Source organism: Trachymyrmex cornetzi, unplaced genomic scaffold (assembly GCF_001594075.2).
Source record: "Trachymyrmex cornetzi isolate Tcor2-1 unplaced genomic scaffold, Tcor1.1 scaffold255, whole genome shotgun sequence".
Taxonomy (NCBI): domain Eukaryota; kingdom Metazoa; phylum Arthropoda; class Insecta; order Hymenoptera; family Formicidae; genus Trachymyrmex; species Trachymyrmex cornetzi.
The window spans coordinates 271,259-284,215 of record NW_017297220.1 but is presented as its reverse complement, the minus strand read 5'-3'; the positions used below and the strand labels follow the sequence as shown (position 1 = coordinate 284,215).

Below are 12,957 nucleotides of genomic sequence, written 5' to 3'. Positions count from 1 at the left end.
CTCTGGTTGGTTTAATTTCTTATGCCTCATGTGTTATGCGTTATGCAAAAGTCTGTGCTCCCCGCTTAAGCCTTTAGGCCGTCTACCTGCGTTTACATGCGTTAAAACTAGGTAGGTCGTGCAGCCTAAAGGCTTTCACACATGAAATGCATAACAGAGCATAAGCATAACATACTGCTGGATTCACACTGTATCCGATTTTCGTCGTACTACGCTCTTCAACCAATCAGAAAACAGAATTCCGATGATACGAAGCACAATCCATCGGAATCCTGTTTTCTGATTGGTTGCAGAGCGTCGTACGACGCAAATCGGATGCAGTGTGAATCCAGCATAAGGAATTAAGTTTAAAGCGGGGAGCACAGACTCTTGCATAACGCATAACACATGAGGCATAAGAAATTGAACCAACCAGAGTTCTCTGTTACATAGAAGGGAAAGAAACGGAGAACTTCGATTGGTACATATTCTTATGCATTACGTGTTATGCGTTATGCAAGAGTCTGTGCTCCCCGCTTTAATGGTATGTTTCCACTGTTCGCGTCATGGCTCCGGCACACCAGCGCGATGTTCGTCGCGCGTGACACGCGATATCCAATAAGAGTATATATACCTTTAGAAAGAGAACATCGGTAAAGCTGTACACTCACTTGGATATCGCGTGTCGCGCGCGATGAACATCGCGTTGGTGGGATGGCACCCAGTTGGACACGGCTCAATTGAACAAGAGCCATTCACAGCACTTGAGACTACAAAACTCCTAAGCACCGGTCGCTGTGATTTGTGGTGTCCAATCGAGCTGTGATCAATCGGGATCACCCCCTTCAGTTCTGATGAACCACTCGTCCGTGGCGGACGCGCCTCGTCTCGGGTGTTATTCCTTTGTATATTTTTGAGAGTGTTGCCGATTTTGACCGAGCATTGCATCATACATAATCATCCCGCGATCTTGGACGACCCGTTCTGTCGTCCTGACGCGCGTCCTTGCGGCGTGACGACGTCGTATGACGCAGGCGCCCGGTGTCCGAGAGGGCTTCTCCATTTTCGCGGGTGTTGCATCATTTTTTATATACGGAAAACAAACATAAACGTGATCTGGCCGTATCGACCTCCTATTTGTTTTTCGAAGGTGGGAGTCATAATTAAAGAAGAAGAGGGGATCACCCCCTTAAATCAGTATGACAAAGATACTAAGGAGAGTACTAAACATGGCCGACATGCTATGAAACTACATTTAGGCTGGTATTCATAGTCGATTCTTATTTCAAGATCGTCTTAAGTAATGTCTTAAGACGCTAATGCAGCCCTCTGATTGGTTCGTGACTTCTTAAGGCCGTACTTAAGACGGTCTTGCATATAAAATCTGACTATGAATACCAGCCTTAAACTATAGGTCTGTTTTCTGTGGCTGAACTAATGTACACTTTAGGAACTTAAAGTGAGATAGATATACGTTTGATATTTGTCGAAAGCGAGAAAGAGAGTTCTAGAACAGTCCAGGAACAGAAAACAGACCAGGGTAACTATCATGAAATATGTCGGAATGGATTCCGATCGGAATTATTCCATTTTCCCTAGAAAACACAATAGAAATCTAGGGAATAATTGAATATTTCCAATTGAAATCGATTCCGACTTGTTCTATGATAGGTACCCAGGGGGTCAATCATGTATTTTCACGTGAAACTTTCCACATTTTATTTTTCACTTTTCACTTTTCATTTTTCACTCATCGAGGTCTCACGTGAAACTTTTCATATAACGATTACATATGCGATATTGCATGGACGACTGAGCAATCCATATAATCTATAATATATAATAATAGAACCTATAATAACAGAAAGAAAAATAATAATGAACGTGACTGTGAAACAAAAATAATAATATATTATAATATATTTCACAAAAACTACTATTTGTATGTATGTATGTATGTATGTATGTATGTATGTATGTATGTATGTATGTATGTATGTATATATGTACGTAATAATAGTTTTTTTTTGTAATATATATTATTACAATAGTTTCACATATATAACCTCTCTTCCGTCAATGCGATATTATTTCTTCAATTATTAATGGCATCTGCCTTGAAATAAATTGTCGAAGGATAAGACATGTTAGTTCCGAAGTATATTTATCAATTCCCTAGATTTCCGTCTTTCCGCCACCACGGTCCTTGGCTAAAAAGTTCACGTGAACAATTTCACATTTCACAGTTGGGAAAGTTACATGATCCCCCGAAATCATAGATGATCATAGAGTTCACGTGAAACTTTTCACTTTTCACGTTTCCGCCCTAGGGGAAAAGTTACATGATTGATTCCCAGGGGGTCGATTCTGTATCTTCAATCAAGGTGAAAATTACAAAAATGATCCAATTTACTAGGTGTTGACCAATGAAATTATTAATATTCTAGTAAATTCACTCACTTTTGTAATTTTCACCTCGTTTTGAGATACAGAATCGATCCCCTTGGGCCCTATTCTTGAAAAGTATCGCATATGAAAAACTAGAGAAATACTATAGTATGCGTAACATATACTATAGCATTTCCCTAGTTTTTCGTATGCGATACTTTTCAAGAATAGGGGCCCATATGTCAATCAAGATAAGACGTGTAGGATAATGTAAGATAGAATGTATAGGATAAATTGAAATAGAAATGTCACTAGTACTATAAATGGCTGCCATGTCACGCAATTGGTTAGATTGCAACAGCGAATCAGAATGCATAACACCGGTTGCGCCTCTCTGAGAATTCTAGGACTCTAGATTGCATAACTGCAGTCTTTGCAGCCAATAGCGAAAGACAGACGCGCGTCGTTTCCGGCGAAATAATAGAGGAATGGCCGCCAAGAGTATCTGGTTTGTTCTCTCCGGCTCTCTCCCTCGTAACGGCGGTGCGAACAACCGGTCCTTCAAGCACTACGAGAAAATCCGGAAACATCGTCGAGCATAATCACGTTGAAGGCTCGATCGAGGTAAAATAATATTCCTAGCGATTATCCGCTCACGTAGCTGCTCTTATTTTTTTATTAACAGTACATTTCGAATTAATTTTGGGATAAAAGCGACGATCCGCGTCGTGTCGAATTATTAAATCGAATTTCTCATGTTTCAGAGTATGGACTCTCGAAGACTTTTATCGAGAGCATAAAGCCCTCCATTCATTTATTAATTATTTGAAAGATCAATCAAGGAATAGAAAAACAACGATCTAGCAGGCCAAGATGTATCTGTACAATCTGACTCTCCAACGTGCCACGGGTATCACACATGCGGTGCATGGTAATTTCTCCGGCAGCAAAATGCAGGAGATCCTCGTCTCCCGTGGCAAATCGTTAGAGTTGCTGCGACCGGATCCAAATACGGGAAAGGTCCACACCCTATTGACTGTCGAGGTTTTCGGCATTATCCGATCTCTCATGGCGTTCAGACTTACCGGTGGAACGAAGGATTACATCGTCGTTGGATCGGATTCTGGACGTATAGTCATATTAGAGTATATTTCTGCCAAGAACATCTTTGAGAAGGTACATCAGGAGACTTTCGGCAAAAGTGGATGTAGACGCATCGTTCCTGGCCAATATCTTGCTATTGATCCAAAAGGAAGAGCAGTTATGATAGGTACAGTATATATTCTTTGGTTTTCCAGTCCTTGGCTGTGTACAAGAATTACGCCCCGATAACTCTAAGCTATAAGTTACGTTACGTATATTATAGTAAAAATGCACCCTAGAGTTATCTAAGTGTAATTCCTGAACGCAGCCCTTTATTATACAGAATGGGTCATTTATGTCCCGAGTTAATTTTTATCACTTTAACAAATATATAAGAATTATTAAGTGATTCTTATATGTTTAGAACAAAAACTATCTAATTTTAACTTTTGAGCCAAAATATAAAGCCATCGATACAAAAAGAATCAATGTGGGTAAGATTTCAGAGATTGTAAAGTACTAATACACATACACATGTGTCTGAGCTTATCAACACTTCGCAGTCTCCAAAATCGTATTCACAAATTACATTAAATTTTTTTTGCATCAGTGGCTTCCCAGTCAGAATTGATAATGGAATCGACATCAAATTGATGTTGATTTGATGCTTTTGACATCGATTCAATGTCGATTCCATTTCTGACTGGGTTTGTGTTTTAGCTCCCGAGTTAAAACTTACAAAATATGAGTACTTCAAAGTATTTCAAAGTAATTTAATATTATGAAATTTTTTAAATTGATTCGAAGTATTCAAACTAATTTTCTGGAAAACTTTGTTTTTTTTAGTGTGACATTATTTTAACTAATGAATGATATGATTGTTAAGTACCATATGATTACTTTGTTCGTGTTTCAACTGATTAACATTGATTACAACTTCTGTTATTAATGATGGTACTTTATGAATAATAATTACAACTGTTTTGATTCAAATCAGGGGTGTAATATTTTGTTATTTTTGTTTTAGGTGCTATCGAAAAGCAGAAACTTGTGTACATTCTTAACAGAGACGCTGAGGCCCGTCTTACAATCTCGTCTCCATTGGAAGCTCATAAGAGCAACACATTAGTGTATCATACAGTTGGTGTCGACGTTGGTTTCGAGAATCCTATGTTTGCGTGTTTAGAGATTGATTACGAGGTAAACTTGCATAATTTTTTTTATCACATAACAGATATCGATATTAAGTATCATATGATTATATACCGTGTTTCAACTGATTAACATTGATTACATCTCTTTATTTATATGATGATACTCAATGATAGATTTGCAATCTTATCTGTATATAAAGGGCGTGTATTTCATATATTTCGTAAAAATGTTTATCCAGGAAGCCGATAGCGACCCCACAGGCGACGCAGCAGTGAAAACGCAGCAAACCCTTACGCTGTATGAGCTTGATCTTGGCCTGAACCATGTAGTGCGGAAGTACAGTGAGCCATTAGAAGAACACGCTAACTTTCTCGTATCTGTACCTGGCGGTAATGACGGTCCAAGTGGTGTGCTCATTTGTTCTGAGAACTATCTTACATACAAGAATCTCGGGGATCAGCATGACATACGTTGTCCGATCCCGCGACGCCGTAATGATTTAGACGATCCTGAGAGAGGAATGATATTCGTGTGTTCGGCTACACATAAAACGAAGAGCATGTTCTTCTTTTTGGCACAGACGGAGCAGGGTGATATCTTCAAGATCACCCTCGAAACGGACGAAGACATGGTCACTGAGATCAAGCTAAAGTACTTCGATACTGTACCCGTAGCAGCGAGTATGTGCGTTTTGAAAACGGGATTCCTGTTCGTCGCCTCGGAATTCGGCAACCAGTTAGTACCATAGATTGTATTAATATTCTCGCCCGTGCATTTTAATTACTGCAAGCGGCACAATTACATTGTCCTTTTTTAGTTACCTGTATCAAATAGCGCATCTCGGAGACGACGATGACGAGCCCGAATTTAGTTCGGCGATGCCGTTAGAAGAAGGAGACACTTTCTTCTTCGCCCCGCGACCGCTCCGAAATCTGGTACTGGTCGACGAAATGGACAGTCTTTCGCCCATAATGGCTTGCCAGGTGAAATATTTTATAAAGTATGATAGGGTGTTTACACTACCTAAGAAACCTAGAATTTTCAGAGAATTTTTATTTTAATCTTGAGAAAAATTTTGAAAATCAAAGATGGCATTTTATTTGTATTCAAGAATATTTTTGGAATTGTATTTAATTTAATTTAAATTTTGTCTTTGATAATTGTTTCTTTGATCTTCTTTTCTTGATAATAAAAGAATGTTGCAATCTGTTATAAATATAGCGTATATAGGGTGTCCCGCGAGACTTCTACCAAACACTTTTTGTAGAACGGACTAAACTGAGTCGAAAAGTCCTCTACTTTTTTGCAATTTTCGCAATTGTTGGCGAGATATTAATTACTAAAAATTGCCGAATATTAGTCTTCAATAATTTTTTACTTGAATACTATCAACTTTACAGAAAAACAGCAATAGACAAAAATTGTTCATTTTCTTCTCATAGAGTTCTAAGAATTTTTTCAAAATTTTTTATCAATTTTTAGTGTAGCATTTTCTTATTGGCAACTATTTTTACCAACATAAGAAAATACGGTATTAAAAAATTCTGAAAAAATTCTCAGAACTTTATGAAAAGAAAATAAATAATTTTTGTCTTTTGCTGTTTTTCTGTAAAGTTGATAGTATTCGAGTAAAAAATTCTTGAAGACCAATATTCGACAATTTTTAGTAATTAATATCTCGACAACCATTGCGAAAATTGCAAAATAGTAGAGGACTTTTCGACTCTAGTTCGCTCTATGGGCTCTACAAAAAACGTTTGGCAAAAGTCTCGCGGGACACTGTATATCTGCGTACGTTCACATATATTTTCATGAGTGTTTAAAAAAAACAAGTTTTAAAAAAATTAGGGTGACAACAGAACAGAGTGACTTATGATATTATATATTACCTTTATTATCTCATAGGCTTTGAGGCCCTAATTGTAAAAAAAGAACAGATATACTTTCGTTGAATTTCTTCTATTAATTTACAGAATACATGCAGTTTGCGTTATTTATATACTCCATTTTATTTCAAAATTTCATTCAAAAAATCTCTAATACCTGAAAAATCTAGGAATTCTCAAGGATTTTTTTTGTACGATCTTAGTAAACACCTTGCACAAGTTTTATTCGACTATGCACTTAAAGTAGGAGGGAGACGGTACTCGTGCGTCTCTTTCTTGTGGGATAATGTGCGATAGCAAAATTCTCTACGTCGCCTTTGGTTTGTTATTGCAAATTGAAGTGAACACCTAGAGAGATAAGCATAATATGATATTTTTTTGCTTCCTTATTGCATTTGTGGAGAGGATACGAGAAGCAGATGTTTATAAGAACTTTTGATCGTGGCTGTAGGTAGCGGATCTGGCGAACGAAGATACGCCGCAATTGTATATCGCTTGCGGACGAGGACCGCGGTCCACATTGCGAGTGTTACGCCACGGTCTTGAAGTATCTGAGATGGCCGTGAGCGAGCTGCCTGGTAATCCAAACGCTGTTTGGACCGTGAAGAGAAGAATCGATGGTTAGTCGAATGATATTTCTACGTATCAAACAATTCGTCTGCATGTTTTCACTTGACTTGTCTACTCGATAATCCGATAAGTTTTAGCTGTCTTTTCATTGAGATCTTACTTTCCACATTTCTCATCTATCTTTATCCTTTTCAAAAATTTTGTATACATGCGAAGCTACGAGATATAAAATATTCTGCAATCAGCATCAGGATATCAATCATGAAACTTTATCCCTAGGATGGAAAGTGAAAAGTGAAAATTTTAACTATCGAAGTTAATGGAGAAATTTTTCACTTTTCACTTTTCATCTTAGGAAAAAAGTTTCATGATCGATACTCAGAAGTATCGTTGATTTCTATGATTTTGTTTCTCCCATTCTCTGTTACGAAAGTGGATCGTAAGTAGCTCAATAGCATAGTTCGAATAAATTTGCGAAAAGCTTTGCGGTAAGAACACTAGTACTTAATATAACTTGCAAAAGAAAATTAGTAGTTTTGCTTTAAAAAGACGAACGGAATCGGTTTTGTAAAAAGATATTAATGAACCTGGTGGCTTGATACACTCTTATCAAACACCAGTTCTCTCTTTCAGGATGCCAGCGCGCTATTGGTTGACCCACAGAACTCTGAATGACCGAAAGGTAAGGGACCTCGGCGCGAAATTGGCACTAGTAAGAGTCGTTCGGTAAAAATTTAATAAAAAGCAAAAGTCGACTCTTTCCGTGCCCCACGAGAGCGTGCGCAGTTTCGAATAATCGAGGACGCCTAAACATGTTATATATATACATATATATATATCTCTCTGTGCAAATTCAAATATTCGATTCAACGACGCATTCCCCTATGTATTAAGGATAAGCTTTGTAATTTTGATTGCAGAGGAATATGATGCATACATCATAGTCTCCTTCGTGAATGCCACACTTGTACTCAGTATCGGCGAGACTGTCGAGGAAGTGACGGACTCGGGTTTTCTCGGTACAACACCGACCTTGAGTTGCTCCGCCTTAGGCGAGGACGCATTGGTGCAGGTACAAAATGCACATGGAAATTATATCGTATCATAATCGATGGATTCCATGCGTGAACCATGTATCCCATATCGTGTTAAGTTTGAGAATAACGTAAATAAAATTAAAGTAAGTAAATTTTGATTCAGTCACTAAAGCATATTTTGAATTGTAAATTGAATCAAATTAAATAATCTTCCTTACAATTGGTGGATTAAATATCTGACAAAAATAATCACGTTTTTGTCTGACAAAGTAATTGCAAACAATATTTTTGGGACAGAATGGTATATGCATGGGATTGTATAATTTTTCTCGATTGCACTCGGTATCTCCGGCACCTGGTTGACCACGTGCCGGTCGCAGAAAAGTGCTAAAATATTCGGGCTCGCGCATCGTTGGAACGTTCCGGATCTAGTCCAAACTTTCCTGGTACTACAGGCCCAACAACCATATTACAAAGATCTTTTAATTTTTACAATGATAGAATCTATATTATATTTTATTTTATTATTGAATACATGATATATATAATTTATCTAAATTGTCAAATTTCTTTTAGGTATACCCTGACGGTATACGTCATATCCGAGCGGATAAGCGTGTTAATGAATGGAAGGCACCTGGCAAGAAGACGATCGTAAAATGTGCAGTTAATCAACGTCAAGTTGTGATCGCCCTCACTGGGGGAGAACTAGTCTACTTCGAGATGGATCCTGTATGTATTTAATACAATGATTCTTTCTTAATGTTTTCGCGATTATTCTAACGATCGCATCATTTGTTCTCTCTGAGTTGTTTAATCCTTGTTCTCAGAGACGTAAAGATGCGAAGAGCATACCACTCATTTCATTTTGAACGATCTAGTTAAACCTTGTTTAATGATTAGGTTTGATGAAGAGTGAACAAGACATCGTGAAATTTCCCATCAACGACGGCTTTCTATTAATGCATTCTTTCTATTAATCCTTTTCAGACCGGACAATTAAACGAATATACGGAAAGAAAAAAGATGCCCTCGGAAGTAATGTGCATGGCCCTCGGAAACGTTGCAGTCGGCGAACAACGTTCATGGTTCCTTGCCGTCGGTCTGCAGGACAATACAGTGAGAATAATATCGTTGGATCCCTCAGATTGTCTAGCTCCAAGAAGTATGCAGGCGTTACCAGCAGCTGCGGAGAGTTTATGCATCGTGGAAATGGGCGCCAAAGACGCCGATAATTCCGAGGATGCGGCGCCACAGCAATCCAGTTTGTACTTGAATATAGGTAAATTTTATATACAATATACGAATTTACATTTGTACTTTCTGTTCGTGGCAAGCTTATGTTTCTAAAAACTAAATAATCGAATCAAATTGTCTTTAATACATGTTGTATGTATTACTGTCGTCATTAATTGCAGGTTTGCAGAACGGTGTGTTGCTTAGAACTGTGTTAGATCCTATTTCCGGAGATCTCGCAGACACGAGAACACGCTACCTAGGCTCTCGACCAGTGAAGCTCTTCAGAATACGAATGCAGGGTAATCAGGCGGTGTTAGCGATGAGCAGCCGGTCCTGGCTGAGTTATTACCACCAGAATCGTTTCCACTTAACGCCCCTGTCATACGAGAGTCTTGAATTCGCGTCGGGCTTCAGTTCCGAGCAATGTCCAGAGGGTATCGTTGCCATATCGACGAATACATTGAGGATCTTGGCGCTCGAGAAACTAGGGGCCGTGTTTAATCAAGTGAGCTTCCCATTGGAGTACACTCCAAGGAAGTTCGCGATTCATACAGATTCTGCGCACCTAGTAGTCATCGAAACGGAGCACAATGCTTACACGGAAGAGACAAAGCAACAGAGAAGACAACAGATGGCGGATGAAATGCAAGAGGCGGCTGGCGCCGAGGAGGCGGCTGTCGCTAGGGAATTGGCAGAAGCCTTCATGTCGGAGGAGCCAAACGAATCGGTTTTCGGTGCCCCGCGAGCTGGCCCGGGACTGTGGGCTTCCATGCTGAGACTAATGGCACCGACCACCGGGAAAACATTCGAAGTGCATCGTTTCGAGCAAAATTTAGCCGCGTTATGGTAAGGAAAAGACAATCTTGATTAAAAGAACAATTTTTATCCATTTCAATCAAAATTATAGTTGTCCAATGTTATAAATCTTTTCTTTTCTCTACAGTCTTTGCCTCGTAAAATTTGCCAATCAAGGTGATCAGCTGTTCCTCATCGTTGGAGTCGCGAAGGAATTTCAATTAAATCCTAGAGTTAGCAATGGCGGTTTTCTTTACACATACAAGTAAGATATCTCACTTCACAATATTTTCTCTGATATACATAATAGGTCTGTTCTTTTTAGCTAAAGTTCTTGCACGATTCATCTTTCTTCCTTTTCACGTTGAAGAGAAAAAGAAAAGAAGAATCGTGCAAGAAGTTCAGTTAAAAAGAACGGCCTATTAATAGATACTAAATAATGACTAAAACCACGAGGAGATTCTGAAGTAGGTTGATGATATTTTTACACTGATTTTTATAATACCTTTTAATGAATGTAATAAAACATTCTCTCGACAAAATAATCAAAAGTGATTGCTTTGTGTTTCAGAGTAAATCCAGACTGTACCAGTATCGAGCTGCTGCACAAATCTCCGTTAGATGAAGTACCATTAGCCATTTGTCCGTATCAAGGCCGAGTACTAGTCGGCGTGGGTAGAATGTTACGGCTTTACGACATGGGTAAAAAGAAATTACTGCGTAAGTGCGAGAACAAACATATACCGAACGCAGTCGTATCCATAAACGCAATCGGCCAACGGATCTACGTCAGCGACGTGCAGGAATCTGTATATGCAGTGAGGTACAAGCGCCAGGAAAATCAGTTAATTGTTTTCGCGGATGACACACATCCTAGATGGATCACGACGACATGCGTATTAGATTACGACACCGTCGCCACTGCCGACAAATTCGGAAATATAGCTGTGGTAAGTTCACGTCTTATCTCACAGAATACCAGCAGTAACTTTACATCAATATTATAATTTCCCACTCAACAACAAATATAATATAACGCATCAAAATTGTCAGAACCATAAATCAAGGAAAAGTCAGAGAATTTTGCAAACTTTTCTGGAAAATTAAAATTCTTGTCTTTAATAGTTACATTGTTAATAGAAAGTTATAACATTGTGTAATGTTACTGTTAGTTTGTGTTCTGTAAAATATTTTACCTCTCTTTCTAGCAGTACGTTTGTGTAAGAATTATGACTTGTTACATTTCCGTCTTTTTTTATTTCCTTTCAGATACGATTGGCGACTGGCATCAATGACGACGTGGACGAAGATCCTACCGGAAACAAGGCTCTATGGGATAGAGGATTGTTGAATGGTGCCAGTCAAAAAGCGGACACAGTGGCGTGTTTCCACGTTGGCGAGACAGTGATGTCGTTGCAGAAGGCGACTCTTATACCCGGTGGTTCTGAGAGTCTGGTTTACACGACTCTAAGTGGAACAGTAGGCGTGCTCGTGCCATTCACAAGCCACGAGGATCACGATTTCTTTCAGCATCTGGAAATGCACATGCGATCAGAGCACCCTCCTCTGTGTGGCAGGGATCATCTGTCCTTCCGATCGTACTATTACCCTGTAAAAAATGTCATCGACGGTGATCTTTGCGAGCAATTCAACTCGATCGAGCCTACTAAACAGAAGAGCATCTCTGGCGATCTCGAGAGAACGCCGTCCGAGGTGTCAAAGAAGTTGGAGGACATACGTACGCGTTACGCTTTCTAAACTTTTCAAAAACTGTCTTTCGACGTGCTGTTTTTTCATAGAATTTGTGTTTTTAATATATAAATCTTAGAAAATTATTGATTCTACTTTAGTCGGTCTCTTTTTGCATAATATTGAATTGATATACATTTTTTTTCATTGATTCGATCATGCAAATTAAATTCTGTACGTACGTCGTAATCGCATTCAAAACTGTAAAAATTTAAGATTTTCTACATGAGTGATAGCTTTATTATATAGTATAAACATAATTTTTAGGATATATATGTTAACATCAAGATGTAATGTATATTCAATTTCTTTTAAGCAAACTGTCAGTAATGAAAAAAAAGTAACAGTATTTTAATAGCTTTAGGGCGATTCATGTAAACTTTTTGTATTTCCGTAACAATTAGCGTATCGCTATAAAAATTATGAAACATTAATTCGTAAGTGTGAAAGTCATAGATTTGACTTTCCGTTATGAATAGACTTTAACCATATTTGTGTATCACACAACTGTAGATAAATGTAATGACGTCGTTTCATCACTATGTAAACCGTATAGAAACCAACACATTACCATGTTTAAATTGCATCAGCGAAGCAATCAAGTTGCATCAATGAAGCAATTAATTTCCGCTTATTGTGGTCTTGCAAATTTGCACATTAAATCATCCTCCGAATCTAATCAATTGCCTAATATTGATTTGTACATCCGCCCATCATCTTTGAATATATTTATTAAAAGGGAATGTTTTATCTTTTCTCTCAAGAGACACGATAGCTCTCGCGCGCAAAGTATATATCTTTAATTTATAAATACATCTTTTCATAAACGAGATGTTATAGTGCGTTTTTTACAAGAAGAAACGTCTCTAGAAATAAACTTGTTAAATTAAATTCGACGTTATCGAAAGATCTAGAGATGTTGGGAAATTAGACTTCTCTGATTATACAATAAGATGAGTGTGTATAAATAATATATTTTTTTTAATAATGATAAATTACAAATTAACAAAAAACTAATAAGTTTTTATAGACTCCTTTAATTAAAACAATTAATAAAAACCATAAAACATATTACA

The 12,957-nt window shown here is 38.0% G+C and overlaps 1 protein-coding gene across 1 annotated transcript; it reads left to right on the top strand.

The window, feature by feature from the left end:
- The first annotated feature begins 2,863 nt into the window (after positions 1-2,863).
- Positions 2,864-11,908, top strand: Sf3b3 (splicing factor 3B subunit 3). Its single transcript, XM_018508208.1, has 13 exons — positions 2,864-2,991; positions 3,132-3,637; positions 4,478-4,650; positions 4,844-5,340; positions 5,423-5,588; positions 6,943-7,111; positions 7,982-8,133; positions 8,675-8,830; positions 9,089-9,380; positions 9,517-10,183; positions 10,281-10,397; positions 10,704-11,082; positions 11,402-11,908. The coding sequence occupies exons 2-13, from the start codon at positions 3,241-3,243 to the stop codon at positions 11,888-11,890; spliced, it is 3,654 nt and encodes a 1,217-aa protein (XP_018363710.1). The 5' UTR covers positions 2,864-2,991; positions 3,132-3,240; the 3' UTR covers positions 11,891-11,908.
- The last annotated feature ends 1,049 nt before the right edge of the window (positions 11,909-12,957 follow it).

What these genes read in the sequence shown, in the direction of transcription:
- Sf3b3 (XM_018508208.1), top strand. Translation starts at nt 3,241, where the DNA reads ATGTATCTGTACAATCTGACTCTCCAACGTGCCACGGGTATCACACAT. An exon ending in GTTTAGAGATTGATTACGAG is followed by an intron (nt 4,651 to 4,843) that starts GTAAACTTGCAT and finishes ATGTTTATCCAG; the next exon opens with GAAGCCGATAGCGACCCCAC. An exon ending in GCCTCGGAATTCGGCAACCA is followed by an intron (nt 5,341 to 5,422) that starts GTTAGTACCATA and finishes GTCCTTTTTTAG; the next exon opens with TTACCTGTATCAAATAGCGC.